We start from the raw sequence: 13,386 nt of genomic DNA on the forward strand, positions 1-13,386 counted from the left end.
TCGAGACACTAGTCCAAGGGGTACGTCCCCATGGAAAACTTTACCCACCAGGAAAGTGGGTCAGAGGGGAGGACATCCTATTGAGACTTTAGGTGTGAGAAGCCTGGGAGAATGAGGAAATAGAAGGATCCAGAGGGTCCTGGAAAACTACAGGCAGGTCTGGGCCCTGGGGTCCGCCTCAAACTGTGGCACCAGCTAAGGAAAATATAGGCAGTAAACTTCGAACCCCTACCCAGACTAGCCGATGGACAGGACATTCTCCACCGTTAAGTGGAGAAGGAGATCTGACTTTCACACAAACTCTGGTGCCCCATATTTGACCATGTCCCTTGGATGGGGACGCCTGGTGATGCCTGGTGGCACTCAGAGGAAGGATAATAGGTCACCAAGAAGAGACTCGATACCCTATGAGCATATACAGGGGGAGGAGGTCCCCCTCAGTCACAGACATAGGGGAGGGGAATAGGAGGGGAAGCGGGAGGTGGGGAGGAATGGTAGGATACAAGGGATGGGCTAACAACTGAGATGTAATTTGAATAAATTAATAATAAAAAAAGGAAAAAAAACTATCCTTGTAATTGCTTTGTGTGTGAGTAGATGAAAGTATAAGTAGCTTTTAATAATTTATGGGAAGGCTGGGTGTGGTGGCGCGCGCCTTTAATCCCAGCACTTGGGAGGCAGAGGCAGGCGGATCGCTGTGGGTTCAAGGCCAACCTGGTCTACAAAGTGAGTCTAGGACAGCCAGGACTACACAGAGAGACCCTGTCTCAGAAAAAACAAAAACAAAAACAAACCACAGAAAATAATTTATGGGGAAAAAAATTGAGTCTTTGTTCTAAAAGGCTTTGTGTTTATTTGTTTTGTAGCTGGAGCGACGAGCGAAGGGGTCCTGGCAAATTTCTTCAACAGTCTGTTGAGTAAGAAGACTGGCTCTCCTGGAGGCCCTGGCGTCGGGGGCAGTCCTGGAGGAGGGGCTGCAGGTGGAAGCAGCAGTTTGCCGCCATCTGCCAAAAAGTCAGGTAGAGCTTCCTGCGCAGGGCGGTGTTCTTGGGATGCACCTTACAGCTGGGGTCACACGCGCCTTTAGAACCTGTCAGGGATTTAATTTCAGATCATGTTCATCTCTCAAAAGAAAGCCAAGCTTTCCATGCCTTCCAGTCACTAGGCCATGGGTCAGCCTTCTGTTGGGGCTGCCGCTGGGCGTCTATGTACACTACAGTCTTAGCAGTGGGTCACGTTTCTGTGCTTCTGTGGTTCCTTCATGTAGCAACCTGTGTCAGAACTTCTTCTTCTCATGATTCAATAGTACACCGTTGTGTGGATAAGCCATGTTTTATTTGGCTTCTCTTTTCTTTTCGTTTTGTTTTGAGAGAGGGTTTCTCTCTGTATCCTTGGCTGTTCTGGACCTAGCTTGTAGACCAGGCTAGCCTCAAACTCATGGGTGTGTGCCACCACCACCCACCATATACCTTTGGGGTGGGCACTTTTTAAAGATTTGTTTATTTAATGTTTATGAGTGCTTTCGCTGCATGCACACCCGCATAGAAGGTGCATCAGATCACAGTGTAGATGGTTGTGAGCCACCATGTGCTTGCTGGGAATTGAAGAGCGGGTGCTGCCTGGGCCATCTCTTCAGCCCAGGGGTTGAGGGCATTGTTAACAAGGCTCATATGATTGTTAGTTTTTGAGAAGGGTTTTCAAGACAAAGTTTCTCTGTGTAGCCTTGGCTATCCCGGACTCACTTTGTAGACCAGGTTAGCCTTGAACTCAGAGATCTGCCTGCCTCTGCCTCTGGAGTGCTAGTATTACAGGCATGCACCACCGCGCCTAACAATGAATGTTAATTTTTATGTGAACTTACATTTTTAACTAGTTGGCAATATTTGAGATTGGAGTTCTGGGTCATATTATTCTGTGTTAAATTTTTGAGGGCAAATCAGAAGACAACATTTTAGTTTCAGTTCTTTTGTACCATGTGGGTTCCAGGGATCAAACTTGGTCATTGGGCTTGGTAACAAGTGCTGTCAACCTGCTGAGCCATCACACGACCCCTACATTTAAAGATTGGGGCATGGCTGGAGTATCGGAGAGTTGAACCATGCTACTCCTCGTCAGGTTAGGACTCTGGGTCTCCTGTCGGTTCTATACTCTGTTCATTAGAGGCAGCTCTCACTCCTCTCCAGATCCCCAACTCTGCTGTTTGCTGATGATTATTCACAGCCCTGTTCCCTAAAATAAAAACAGCAAAACCCACGTGTGAATCTCCAGCCTGGTGGATCAGCGTGAGCACTGTGTGGTGTCTGTGCAGGATATTAACCGATAGCTGACTTCCAGGATTTCTCGAGGCTGCCAAGGGTTCCTGATCAATTATCACTTCCATCTTGCCGGTCTAACAGGGTGGGAAAGTCTGAGCCTTAGGACCCAGTTTCCATTCTGTTTTTTCCCTCCTGCTGGCCATGGGAACATTTGCATTGACACCTCTACATGTATCCATCCTTTTAATTTTTGTAAGGTTTTTTTGTACTCAATTCTGTAAGAAATGACAAGTTTTGGTTTTCTGTTGTTCAGTGAGAACATTAGGCCCCAGCAACACGTCATTGTATAAAGAAAAAGAAAAGTGCTACAGTAACTGGAAAAAACAAAAACAAAAACAAACCACACTGTGAGGTTAAGTAGTAGGTTTCAGCGCACTGCCCTCAGTTTAAAACAAGGACCTGGTTTTTGGTTTTGGTTTTGGTTTTGGTTTTTTTGTTTTTGTTTTGGTTTTGAGACAGGGTTTCTCTGTATAGCCTTGGTTGTCCTAGACTTGCTTTGTAGACCAGGCTGGCCTCGAACTCACAACAATCCACTTGTTTCTACCTCCCGAGTGCTGGGATTAAAGGCATGTGCCGCCACTACCTGGTGAGGACCTGTATTTTTAAGGATGGTTATATAATTTAGTGGTTTGGTTTTTTTGAGATAGGGCCTCACACTCAGTATGTAGCTCAGGTTAGCTGTGATCTTATAGCAGTCCACTTCTCTCAGCCTCTGAGTGCTGGGATTCTAGGCATGGGCCGCCTGGCCTGGCTGTTGTTTTCTATTGCCACTCGTCCCTGCAAGACAGGATCTTGATACGTAGCCTGCTTGGCCTTGATCTCAGCAGTCCTCTGTCTTATTTGGGCAGCCTTAGTAGGAAGTGATCAGTCAGTGAAAGCATTGGCCACTCGCATGTGGAAGACTGTCTAACTCCTGTTCTTTTTCTCTTTGAAACGCACTGTAGGCCAGAAGCCTGTCCTCTCAGATGTTCATGCAGAGCTAGACAGAATCACACGGAAACCTGCTTCTGTCTCTCCTGCATCACCTACATCTCCTACGGAAGGAGAAGCCTCCTGAAGATACCAGACAAGGCCATTCGGTCATACTTCTGGCTTACATCAGCTGGCCTCTGCCTTTCCCTTCCAAGTTGGAATTAAGGGGCTGGAAGCTTTTACGGACAAAGTTTATGTCCTGTCCCTCTCTCCCTCCCTCCCTCCCTCCCTCCCTCCCTCCCTCTCTCTCTCTCTCTCTCTCTCTGTAGCTGCCCATTTTTAAAAGGGGAGCTACACAGAAGAAAGACAATTTTACATTATGTAGAATAACTGTGCATTGCTATTCTGCATAAAGAAGTAATTTTGGATTTTGAAAAAGTCTCAAAACTGTCTACGACTGCAATAGAACTAGGTGATCCTGTTTTCTAGGCCATGTAAGCCATACAGGAGCATTTAGGGAAGGGCAGAAAAATATGTAATTTTTGGCAGTTGATTGACTCAGAAGTCTAAACTTGTTTTATAGGTAAGACTATTCAAATCATTTTTAAAGATACCATGCTTTCTTTCTTTCTTTTTTTTGTTTTTTGTTTTTTTGTTTTGTTTTGTTTTTTTTGAGACAGGGTTTCTCTGTGTAACAAGCCCTTGCTGTCCTGGACCTTGCTTTATAAACCAGGCTGGTCTTGAACTCACAGAAATCCGCTTGCCTTTGCCTCCAGAGTGCTGGGATTAAAGGCATGCGCCACCACTGCCTGGCTACCATATGTTTTTCTGAAGACTGATCAGTTGTTGGATTTTGCACATCAACAGCGTGTAGGCTCACCTGAAGTATGCTGAGAAACTCACACATAGTCGTCTCACTCTGTGATTCCACAAGTTACCATCAAGAGGACCAGAACATTGGCCAAGATGCTCCTTTAATCAAGAAAGAAAGAAAGCACACCACCTGAGGGTGAGAGATACCAGGGTTATGAACAAGTAAAGAGAGAACCGGCTTTGCAGTTGTCTATACGTGTGTGTGTGTGTGTGTGTGTGTGTGTGTGTGTGTGTGTGTGTGTGTGTGTGTGTATGGCTCTGCCTTAATATACTCCTTTTTTGTTCATGACTTTCAACTGTAATCAGTTAATAAAGTATTTATTCTCTGCATTCAGGGTCAAATAATGTGTTGCCTTTTCTTATATTCCATTTTGATTTGTCAGCTAAGGAATGAAATTTGTTAGTAATTTGAAATGTGTGACTTAATAGGATTAATAAGCATTCTGATCTTTCTCAGTGGCAAATGAGCAGGTGAAACCACTCACAAGTTTTCTTAATTTGGGAGTTCTTGATTAGTACCTTCTCCCTCGGGCGTGTGGCTTTTCCCACAGGTTAGTTTTTTGTTTGTTTGTTTGTTTGTTTGTTTGTTTTTGAGCCATGGTCTCATGCAGCCAAGGTGGCCTTGAACTCTCCTGGTCCTTCTGCCTCTACCTCCTGGTACTAGGATTATGGATGTGCACCATTGTGCCTGGTTTTTTGTGGTGCTAATGATTAAATACAAGGCTTTGTGCCTGTTAGGCAGGCACTCTACCCACTGAGCCACCCCTCAGCCAGGACAATTTATTTATTTATTTATTTATTTTGATTTTTTTGAGGCAGGGTTTCTCTGTGTAGACGTGGCTGTCTTAGACTCACTTTGTAGACTAGGCTGGCCTAGAACTCACAGAGATCCCTGCCTCTGCCTGGGATTACAGGATTGTGCAACCGTGCCTGGCTGACAATTTCTTATACTAACATTCCTATGAATAAAAATAAAACCTTTAGGCCAGGCGTGGTGGCGCATGCCTTTAATCCCAGCACTTGGGAGGCGAGAGTCAGGCAGATAGCTCTGAGTTTGAGGCCAGCCTAGTCTACAACGTGAGTCTAGAACAGCCAAGACTACACAGAGAAGCCCTGTCTCAAAAAACCAAAATAAAAACAAAACAAAACAAAAATAGAACCTTAAAAATAAACCATTGTTATGTGTGTTTATGTCTAGGCATGCACATGTCTTGGTCCATGCATGTGTTTAGAGGTACAGTTGATTCTGTCCTTCCACCGTATGGGTCCTGGGATGAGACTCCACTGTCAGGTTGGCAGCAAGTGCCTTTACCCAGTGAACTGTGTCACCAGCCCCTGTAGACTCTTATTTAGTGGGTATAGCTGAGGTTTTCTTGTTTGGATTTTTTTGCTTTTGTTTTTGTATAGGTTTTTTTTTTTTTTTTTAAGTCTTCAAGAATAAAGATTTTTATATATACATACAAACATACATACATACATATATACAGTATATTTTGATCATATCCACTTTTAACTCCTCTGGCCCACCCCCAACCTATCTCCTTCCTAGCATCATGTCTTCTTTTAAGTTTTGTATAGCCCACTCAGTTTAGCTAATAATGTCTGTATGTCATGGGTTTGAGACTATCTAGTGGAGCCTGGGCAATCTACCAGTGGCCACATGCCTCAAAGAAAAAACGACTTTCCTTCCCACAGCAAAAAAAATTGGCCAAATTCCTCAGCTAGGGGTGGGGCCTTGTGAGCCCCTCCCCTCCCCATGCTGGAATATTGACTGATGATGACCTTGTTTAGGTAGTAATCACACCATGTCAAATCCAGCCTTTCATAGTTCTCCTGCCCACAGTTCACGTTATTTCTGCCCCTTCTTTTATGATGTTCCCTGAGCTTGAGGAACAGGTGGTGTTATCTGTCCCATTCAGAGCTGACTATCCGACAGTCACTTACTCTTACCCTTTGATAAGGTGTAAATCTTTAAATTAGCCATTCCTCATTGCAAACAAGCTTCTCTGACCAAGGCTGAGGGCAGCACAAACCTACAGGTATAAATATAAGTACTTGGGCGACAGTGGGCAGCATGCCTATCTAGCAGAAGAATAGCAGATTCCCCCCAAGAGCATGGCCTCCCTGGCCATGGTTTTGACCAGCTTTATATAAAGACCCAGGCAGGGATGTCCTCTTGTGGAGTGGGGCCTCAAAGCCAACCAGAGAGTGGTTGCTTACTTAACAGTCATATAGCACTGGTGAGTAGAAAACCTCGATGATGGAGGATTATCTTTTCACAAAAACTTTAAATCTGGCCTGTGTGTGGTAGCACACAGCTGTAATCCTAGCACTTCGAAGGCTGAGGCAAGCATATCTCTTGAGTTTGAGACTAGTCAGATATAAATAGCAAGTCCCAGACTAGCCAGGACTGTACAGTAAAATCTTAAGCAAAACAAAACAAAAAACTCTAAAATCTGTTTAGTTTTATAGTGCTATTTGACACCTTATAATTTGATATAACTTAAAAATATATAAATATGTGGTAGCACACACCTTTAATCCCAGCACTCGGGAGGCAGAGGCAGGCGGATCTCTGTGAGTTCGAGGCCAGCCTGGTCTACAAAGGGAGTCCAGAACAGCCAAGGCTACACAGAGAAACCCTGTCTTGAAAAACCAAATCAACCAACCAAAAACAAAAACACAAATATTCAAATGAATAATTTGCTTCTAGCTGGGGGATACTGTTTCTGGGTATAAGGGAAAAAATGGAGAACATTCTATTTGATCTAAAAGAAAAGAGATGTTACAGCGGGATGTGGTACATATCCACTACTGGGGAACTTAGGCAGAAAGATGGAATGTTTAAGGCTGGCTTAGGCAGTGCGACTCCTTAAAAGTAAGTGGGCTGGGGGGCTGAAGAGATGGCTCAGAAGTTAAGAGTACTGGTTGTTCTTCCAGAGGTCCTGAATTCAATTCCCAGCAACCACATGGTGGCTCATAACCATCTATAATGAGATCTAGTATCCTCTTCTGGCCTAAAGGCATATATACAAGCAGACCACTATATATATATATATATTAAATACATCTTTAATTTAAAAAAAAAGTAAGCAGACTGGGGATGTTTAACTCAGTGAGAACATGTGTGGCTTATAGATTAAAACCTCAGTATTGAGTTGAGGTGGGAGTCATTGATAAAATCTAGACCAGACCCAGCACTCGGGAGGCAGAGGCAGGCGGATCGCTGTGAGTTCGAGGCCAGCCTGGTCTACAAAGTGAGTCCAGGATGGCCAAGGCTACACAGAGAAACCCTGTCTCGAAAAAACCAAAAAAAAAAAAAAAAAAAAAAAAAAAAAAATCTAGACCAGAAATGATTCTGCAGTTGTCTAATGTAGGGATTTAAATTTTTATTCTTTTTATGAGGCCAGGTATATGAGAGCTACAGCATGTGTGGATGCCAGAGGACAATGTCAGGATTTGCTTCTCTTCAACTGGGGGTGTTTGGGGATCAAACTCAGTTGTCAAATTTGACTGGCAAATGCCTTTACCTATACCTATTCATTGGCCCTGGAATTTTGCTTTAAAACTGGGTTGTCAGTCAGGTGTGGTGGCGCACGCCTTTAATCCCAGCACTCGGGAGGCAGAGGCAGGCGGATCACTGTGAGTTCGAGGCCAGCCTGGTCTACAAAGTGAGTCCAGGATGGCCAAGGCTACACAGAAAAACCCTGTCTCAAAAAACCAAAAAAAAAAAACCAAAAAAACAAAAAAACAAAAAACTGGGTTGTCTGAGCCGGTTGTGGCGGCCCGTGCCTTTAATCCCAGCACTTGGGAGGCAGAGGCAGGCAGAGCGCTGTGAGTTCGAGGCCAGCCTGGTCTACAAAGTGAGTCCAGAACAGCCAAGGCTACACAGAGAAACCTTGTCTGGAAAAACCAAAAAAGAAAAACAACAAACAACTGTGGTTTTGTTTGTTTGTTTTTGTTTTTGCTTTGGGACAGGGTCTCTCTGTGTAGCCCTGGCTGTCCTGGACTCATTTTGTAGACCAGGCTATCCTTGAACTCATAGATATCCTCCTGCCTCTGCCTCCCAAATGCTGAGTTTACAGACATGTGCTACCACACTCAGCTAATTTTGCTGTTGTTTATTAGTGGGTTGTTCAAGTGTACAAATACAGAAGAGTGCATGTTACATGTTTTGAAGTAGCACAAAGGGATCACATATAGCCAACATCGAGAAACGAGAACATTCTCAGGACAGAAGCTTCTAATGCACCTCTCAGCCAACATGTATGTTTGCTCACACCAATGAGCACACATACCTGTCTCTTTTCTATTAGAGAAACACAAGAAAGGTGTCTGGAGAGAGATGGCTGGCTCAATGGTTCTGAGCTTCTACCTCAGGTTCCCAGCACCCACCTCAGGCAGCTCACAACCATCTACAACTCCAGTTCCAGAGATCTGATGCCCTCTACTGGCCTTTGTGGGTACCTGCGTGCACATGATTCACATAAACTCACACATATAAGCAAAATTATTAAAAATAAGTAATCTTGGGCTGGAGAGACAACTGCTCTTCCAGAGGACCCGGGTCCAATTCCCAGCACCCCCAGCATCCGTAACTGCAGCTCAGAATTGTAACTCCAGTTCCAGGGGACCTGACACCCTCACACTGATGCACATAAAATGAAATTTTAAACATTTAAAAAATAATGAGTAATCTTAAAAGGAAGCACAAGGAAGATAACCAGAAACTAACAAAGTGCCATCCATGGAAGAGGGCTGGGCAGGAATGCAGCAGATGTGCTTTGCCTGCATGTACACCTGCAAGCCAGAAGAGGGCACTAGATCTCATTATAGATGGTTGTGAGCCACCATGTGCTTGCTAGGAATTGAACTCAGGACCTCTGGAAGAGCAGTCAGTGCTCTTAACCTCTGAGCCATCTCTCCAGCCCCTGATTCACACTTTTCATTGTTGGTGCTATTTCTTTTCTTGGGAAGTGAAGAGTGTGTGTGAGACATGGTCTCTTTGTGTGAACCAGGTTGGCCTCAAACTTACAGGGCTCTACTTGTCTCTGCCTTCTAAGTGCTGTGACTGAAGGTGTGCGCCATCACCTGGCCAGGCTTGATTCGGTTTTTCTGTTCCGAAACAGGGTCACACGGAGCCCAGACTGGCCTGGAACTTCTTATGGAGCTGAGGATGACTTTGAGCTTGGCCTTCTCCTTCCTCTACCTCTAGCATTCTGGGATTATAGGTGTAGTCTACATTTTACCTGGTATATAAGCGTTTTGCAGTAGAATGTACACGTATGGTGTGTGTGTAAGTGTTCCTGTGTGTGAGTATAAGGTGTGCATGTACTACAGCATTCACTTAGAGGCCAGAGCCATCAGCCTTCGCCTTCCACATCGTTTGAGATAGGCCATCCTGTCCCCTCACTGCGTTAGCTGGCCCATGAGTTTATGGCTTATCTGTCTCCCCTATCTTCCATAGCAGTGGGTAGGGAATTCAGACACACACACAGCTCCGTATCTCTCTAGCTTTTATGTAGGGCTGATCTGAGCTCACCCGGCCAGGTCTAGGTAACAAGCATGTTCATTTGCTGAGCCATGTCTCTTGTTTTCACTTTTCAACCTTTATCAATGTCTGACACTTTCTCTTATTGCTTTTGTTTTCAAAACAAGGTTTCTCTGTGTAGCCTTGGCTGTCCTGGAACTCAACTCTATAGGCCAGGCTGGCCTTGAACTCAGAGATCCTCCTGCCTCTGTCTCCCAAGTGCTGGGATGAAAGGCATGTGCCGCCACCACCTAGCTTTTTAAAACAAAACAAAACTTATTTATTTTAATGTGTATGGGTGTTTAGCCTGCATATGTATCTGTGCACCACTTGTGCGCCTGGTGTCCTCGCAGGCCAGAGGAGGGCACTGGACCCCCTGGAACTGGAACCATGTGGGTGCTGAGAGCATCACCTGGGAAGAATAGCTAGTGCTCTTCACCACTGGACCCTCTCTCCAGCCCCCAAGAGCTAAAATGCAACCAGTAGGGGAAGCAGTGAAAGAAAACAACAACTGCCCTAACAGATTTCTAGCTACCTGGGTGGCACTTCATTTGAGACAAGTAAGTCTTCCTGCTAACAGTTACAAAATAGTACCCAAACTCCAGACTGGATCCCACCCTCACCCATCCCCAGGTAACTAAAAGCTCCCCACCTCTAAGTGAGCAAGTTGCTTTGCACCAGAGCATTCACAGGAGGCTGCTGACCCCTGGGCCCCTTTTCTTTCCCTGGACTTCACTCAGCCTAGTAGTGACTTACACACTGGCCAGCAGGCCTCCTTAGCCTGCCTTTGGTTTTTGTCGCCCTCTGCTGGTGGATATGGAAAGTACAGATTGGGAGAGTAGTTTGAGCTCTGGTAAATTCTGTGGCCTAGATGGCCATTTAGACCGTGGCTTCCTCGTCCATTCTGTGGAATAAACCTCAGACTCCTTCTTTGCCTTCCCCAAATCCTTTAAACATTTATGTATTATTGTTTGTCTGTGCTTTTGCCCGGCTGCTCTTTGGCTTTTCTCTCACTCTGAAGCGTAACCCTGGGTGCCTTCCCGTAGGTCGGGTATCTTTCCACACAAATACTGTGGTGCTCTGAGACACCATTTCCCACCACCCATTAACAAAGAGCCCTTTCATCTGCAGTTGTGTGTTCTCCACTGTATCATCAGTACAACGACTCTGTGAACCCATCATAAAATGTAAAATATCGGACTTTAAAATTAAAATGTATTTTTATTAGCATGTGTATGGGTGTTGGTGTGTGTGTGCCACACTGTGCATACAGAGGACAGAGAACAACTTTCAGGAGTCAGTTCTCCCCTTCCACCATGGGTTCCAAAAATCCAACTCAGGTCCACTGGCTTGTGAGGAAAACACCTCCCTGGCTGAGCCATCTTGCTGGTGGTAATAATAATAATAACAATAATAATAATAACAACAACAACAACAACAATAATAAATGTAGTCCAGATTGGCCTCAAACTCACTTGCTATGTAGCCAAAGGGACCTTTGAACTTCTGGCCCTCCTGCCTCCACCTCCAAGGTGCTGGGATTAGAGGTATGTGTCATCACGCCAGGATTTATGCCTTGCTGGGGATCCAAGCCAGGCTTTGTGCATGCATGCTAGGCAAGCACTTTGCGAACTGACCTCCACCTCCAGCCCTATAGTAATCTTTTAGGCCAGCATATAAAGCGTGGCTCTCACTGTGGCATTTCATACTTGCAGTGTTGTGCTTGCGCCTCCTTCATTCTCCTGTTCGTTCAGCATGCGCTTCTGCCTTCCTGTGCTCCTTTGCCCCCCTTCGTCTCCCTCAGCGTCTTCCTCTCTCTTATGAGCCCGTTTCTAGTTTTCTCATCTATAATCATACCTATGTGAATCCACACCTATGTAAATCCACAAATATACACATAAGTATAGATCAAAATTTAAATAATATCCTGGGACTGAAGAGACGACTCAGTGGTTAAGGGTACTTGCTGCTCTTGCAGAGGGCCCAGGGTTGATTCCCAGTGCCTATATGACGGTTTACAAGCACATTTCACACCAGTTCCAGACAATCTAATATCTTCTGACTTCTGTAGGCTGCAGGCATGTACATGGTATACAGATACACACATTTAAAGTTAAAATTTTATTTTTTAACTTTATTTCTTCCTTTGTTCCCCCCCCCTCTCTCTGTGTGTGTGTGTGTGTGTGTGTGTGTGTGTGAGAGAGAGAGAGAGAGAGAGAGAGAGAGAGAGAGAGAGAGAGAGAGAGAGAGAGAGAATGAGAATATATGCATGTGCCAGGAGAGGCCAAAAAAGAACACTGGATACCCTGGGACTGGAGTTACAGGAGAGCCACCCTATGTGGTTCTAGCAACCAAACTCAGGTTCTATAAAAGAGCAGACATTGCTTTAGCCACTGAGCTATTCTCCAGCCTGCATATGAGAGAGATCAACCATATTGTCTTTCATCTTTTTGTTTTTGTTTGCTTGCTTGGTTTTTTTGTTTGTTTGTTTTTTGTTTTGAGATAGGATTTCTCTGTGTAGCCTTGGCTGTCCTGGACTCTCTTTGTAGACCAGGCTGGCCTAGAACTCATAGTGATCTCCCTTGCCTCTGCATCCTGAGTGCTGAGATTAAAAGCGTACACCACCACTCCCGGCTGGTCTTTTGAATTTGCCTTGTTTTCTTTAACAGTAATACTCGGTTGCATTCATTTTTTGCACAGATATCATATTTTCATTTAAAAAAATCCCAAATTGTTCTGTAAAATTCCACTATCTATATGTACTGCATTTTCTTTGCCCATTCAGCTATTGGGCCAAAGCTATTGGGATCTAGGCTGGTTCTCATTCTTGCCTATTGGGAATATGGAGCTATAAACACTTGCAAGACTCTCTGTGGCACACTGACTAGAGGCTTTTGGCTCTATACCCAGGAATGGTGCAGGTGGCTGGAATGGAAGTTCTAATTTCAGCTTTTTGAGGGATGCCCACACGGATTTCCACAGTGGCTGCACAAGTTCACGTTCCCGCTAGCAGACAACAGAGGTTTGTCCTTCCTTGGTCCTTCACAATATTTGCTTTCTTGATGATGCTCCTTCTGACTGGGCTGAGATAGGCTCTCAAAGCAGTTCTAAGTTGCTTTTTCCTGATGGTTAAAAATGTTGAACATGCCTGGGCATGGTGGCGCATGCCTGTAATCCCAGCACTTAGGAGACAGAGGCAGGCAGATCACTGTGAGTTCGAGGCCAGCCTGGTCTACAAAGTGAATCTAGGACAGCCAAGATAACACACAAAAACCTTGACTCAAAACAACAACAAAAAACAAGCAAACAAAACGCAAAAAATGTTGAACACTTTTCAAAGTATTCATTGGCCATTTTTTTTTCCTTTGAAAATTATCTGGTCAGTCCAGTAAACTGTTCATTGATGGAGTGATTTGTTTCATAGAAATTGTGAACAGTTGCAAAAGTGTTTATTGCTGTCAAATACAGTGTATTTGTTTAGCTTCCTCTAAACACAGCTACATCAGCCCATGTTTGGGCAAAAAATTTTAAAATAATAAACCCATCTTTAAAAATAATAGTTGACTATCTCACATAGTTTATTAAAAAGAGCAAACTTAGTCCAAAGTGTGGTTTCTGTTGAATATGTGCAGATTCCATACTAATCATTAAGTTAAAAAAAAAAATGTGGCCAGATGGTGGTGACATGTGCTTTTCATCCCAGCACTCAGGAAGCAGAGACAGACAGATCTCTGAGTTTGAAGCCAGCCTGGTCTA

The 13,386-nt window shown here is 44.5% G+C and overlaps 1 protein-coding gene across 1 annotated transcript in view; it reads left to right on the top strand.

The window, feature by feature from the left end:
- Dync1li1 (dynein cytoplasmic 1 light intermediate chain 1) overlaps window positions 1–3,491 on the top strand; it is a 41,700-nt gene extending 38,209 nt beyond the window's left edge. The window contains exons 12-13 of the mRNA XM_051139963.1: window positions 867–1,019; window positions 3,260–3,491. Coding sequence (XP_050995920.1) covers window positions 867–1,019; window positions 3,260–3,372 — 266 coding nt within the window. The 3' untranslated portion in view covers window positions 3,373–3,491. The remainder of the gene's footprint in view (window positions 1–866; window positions 1,020–3,259) is intronic.
- Window positions 3,492–13,386: the final 9,895 nt, after the last annotated feature.

The sequence above is a fragment of the Acomys russatus genome, chromosome 32 (genome assembly GCF_903995435.1).
Source record: "Acomys russatus chromosome 32, mAcoRus1.1, whole genome shotgun sequence".
Classification (NCBI taxonomy): domain Eukaryota; kingdom Metazoa; phylum Chordata; class Mammalia; order Rodentia; family Muridae; genus Acomys; species Acomys russatus.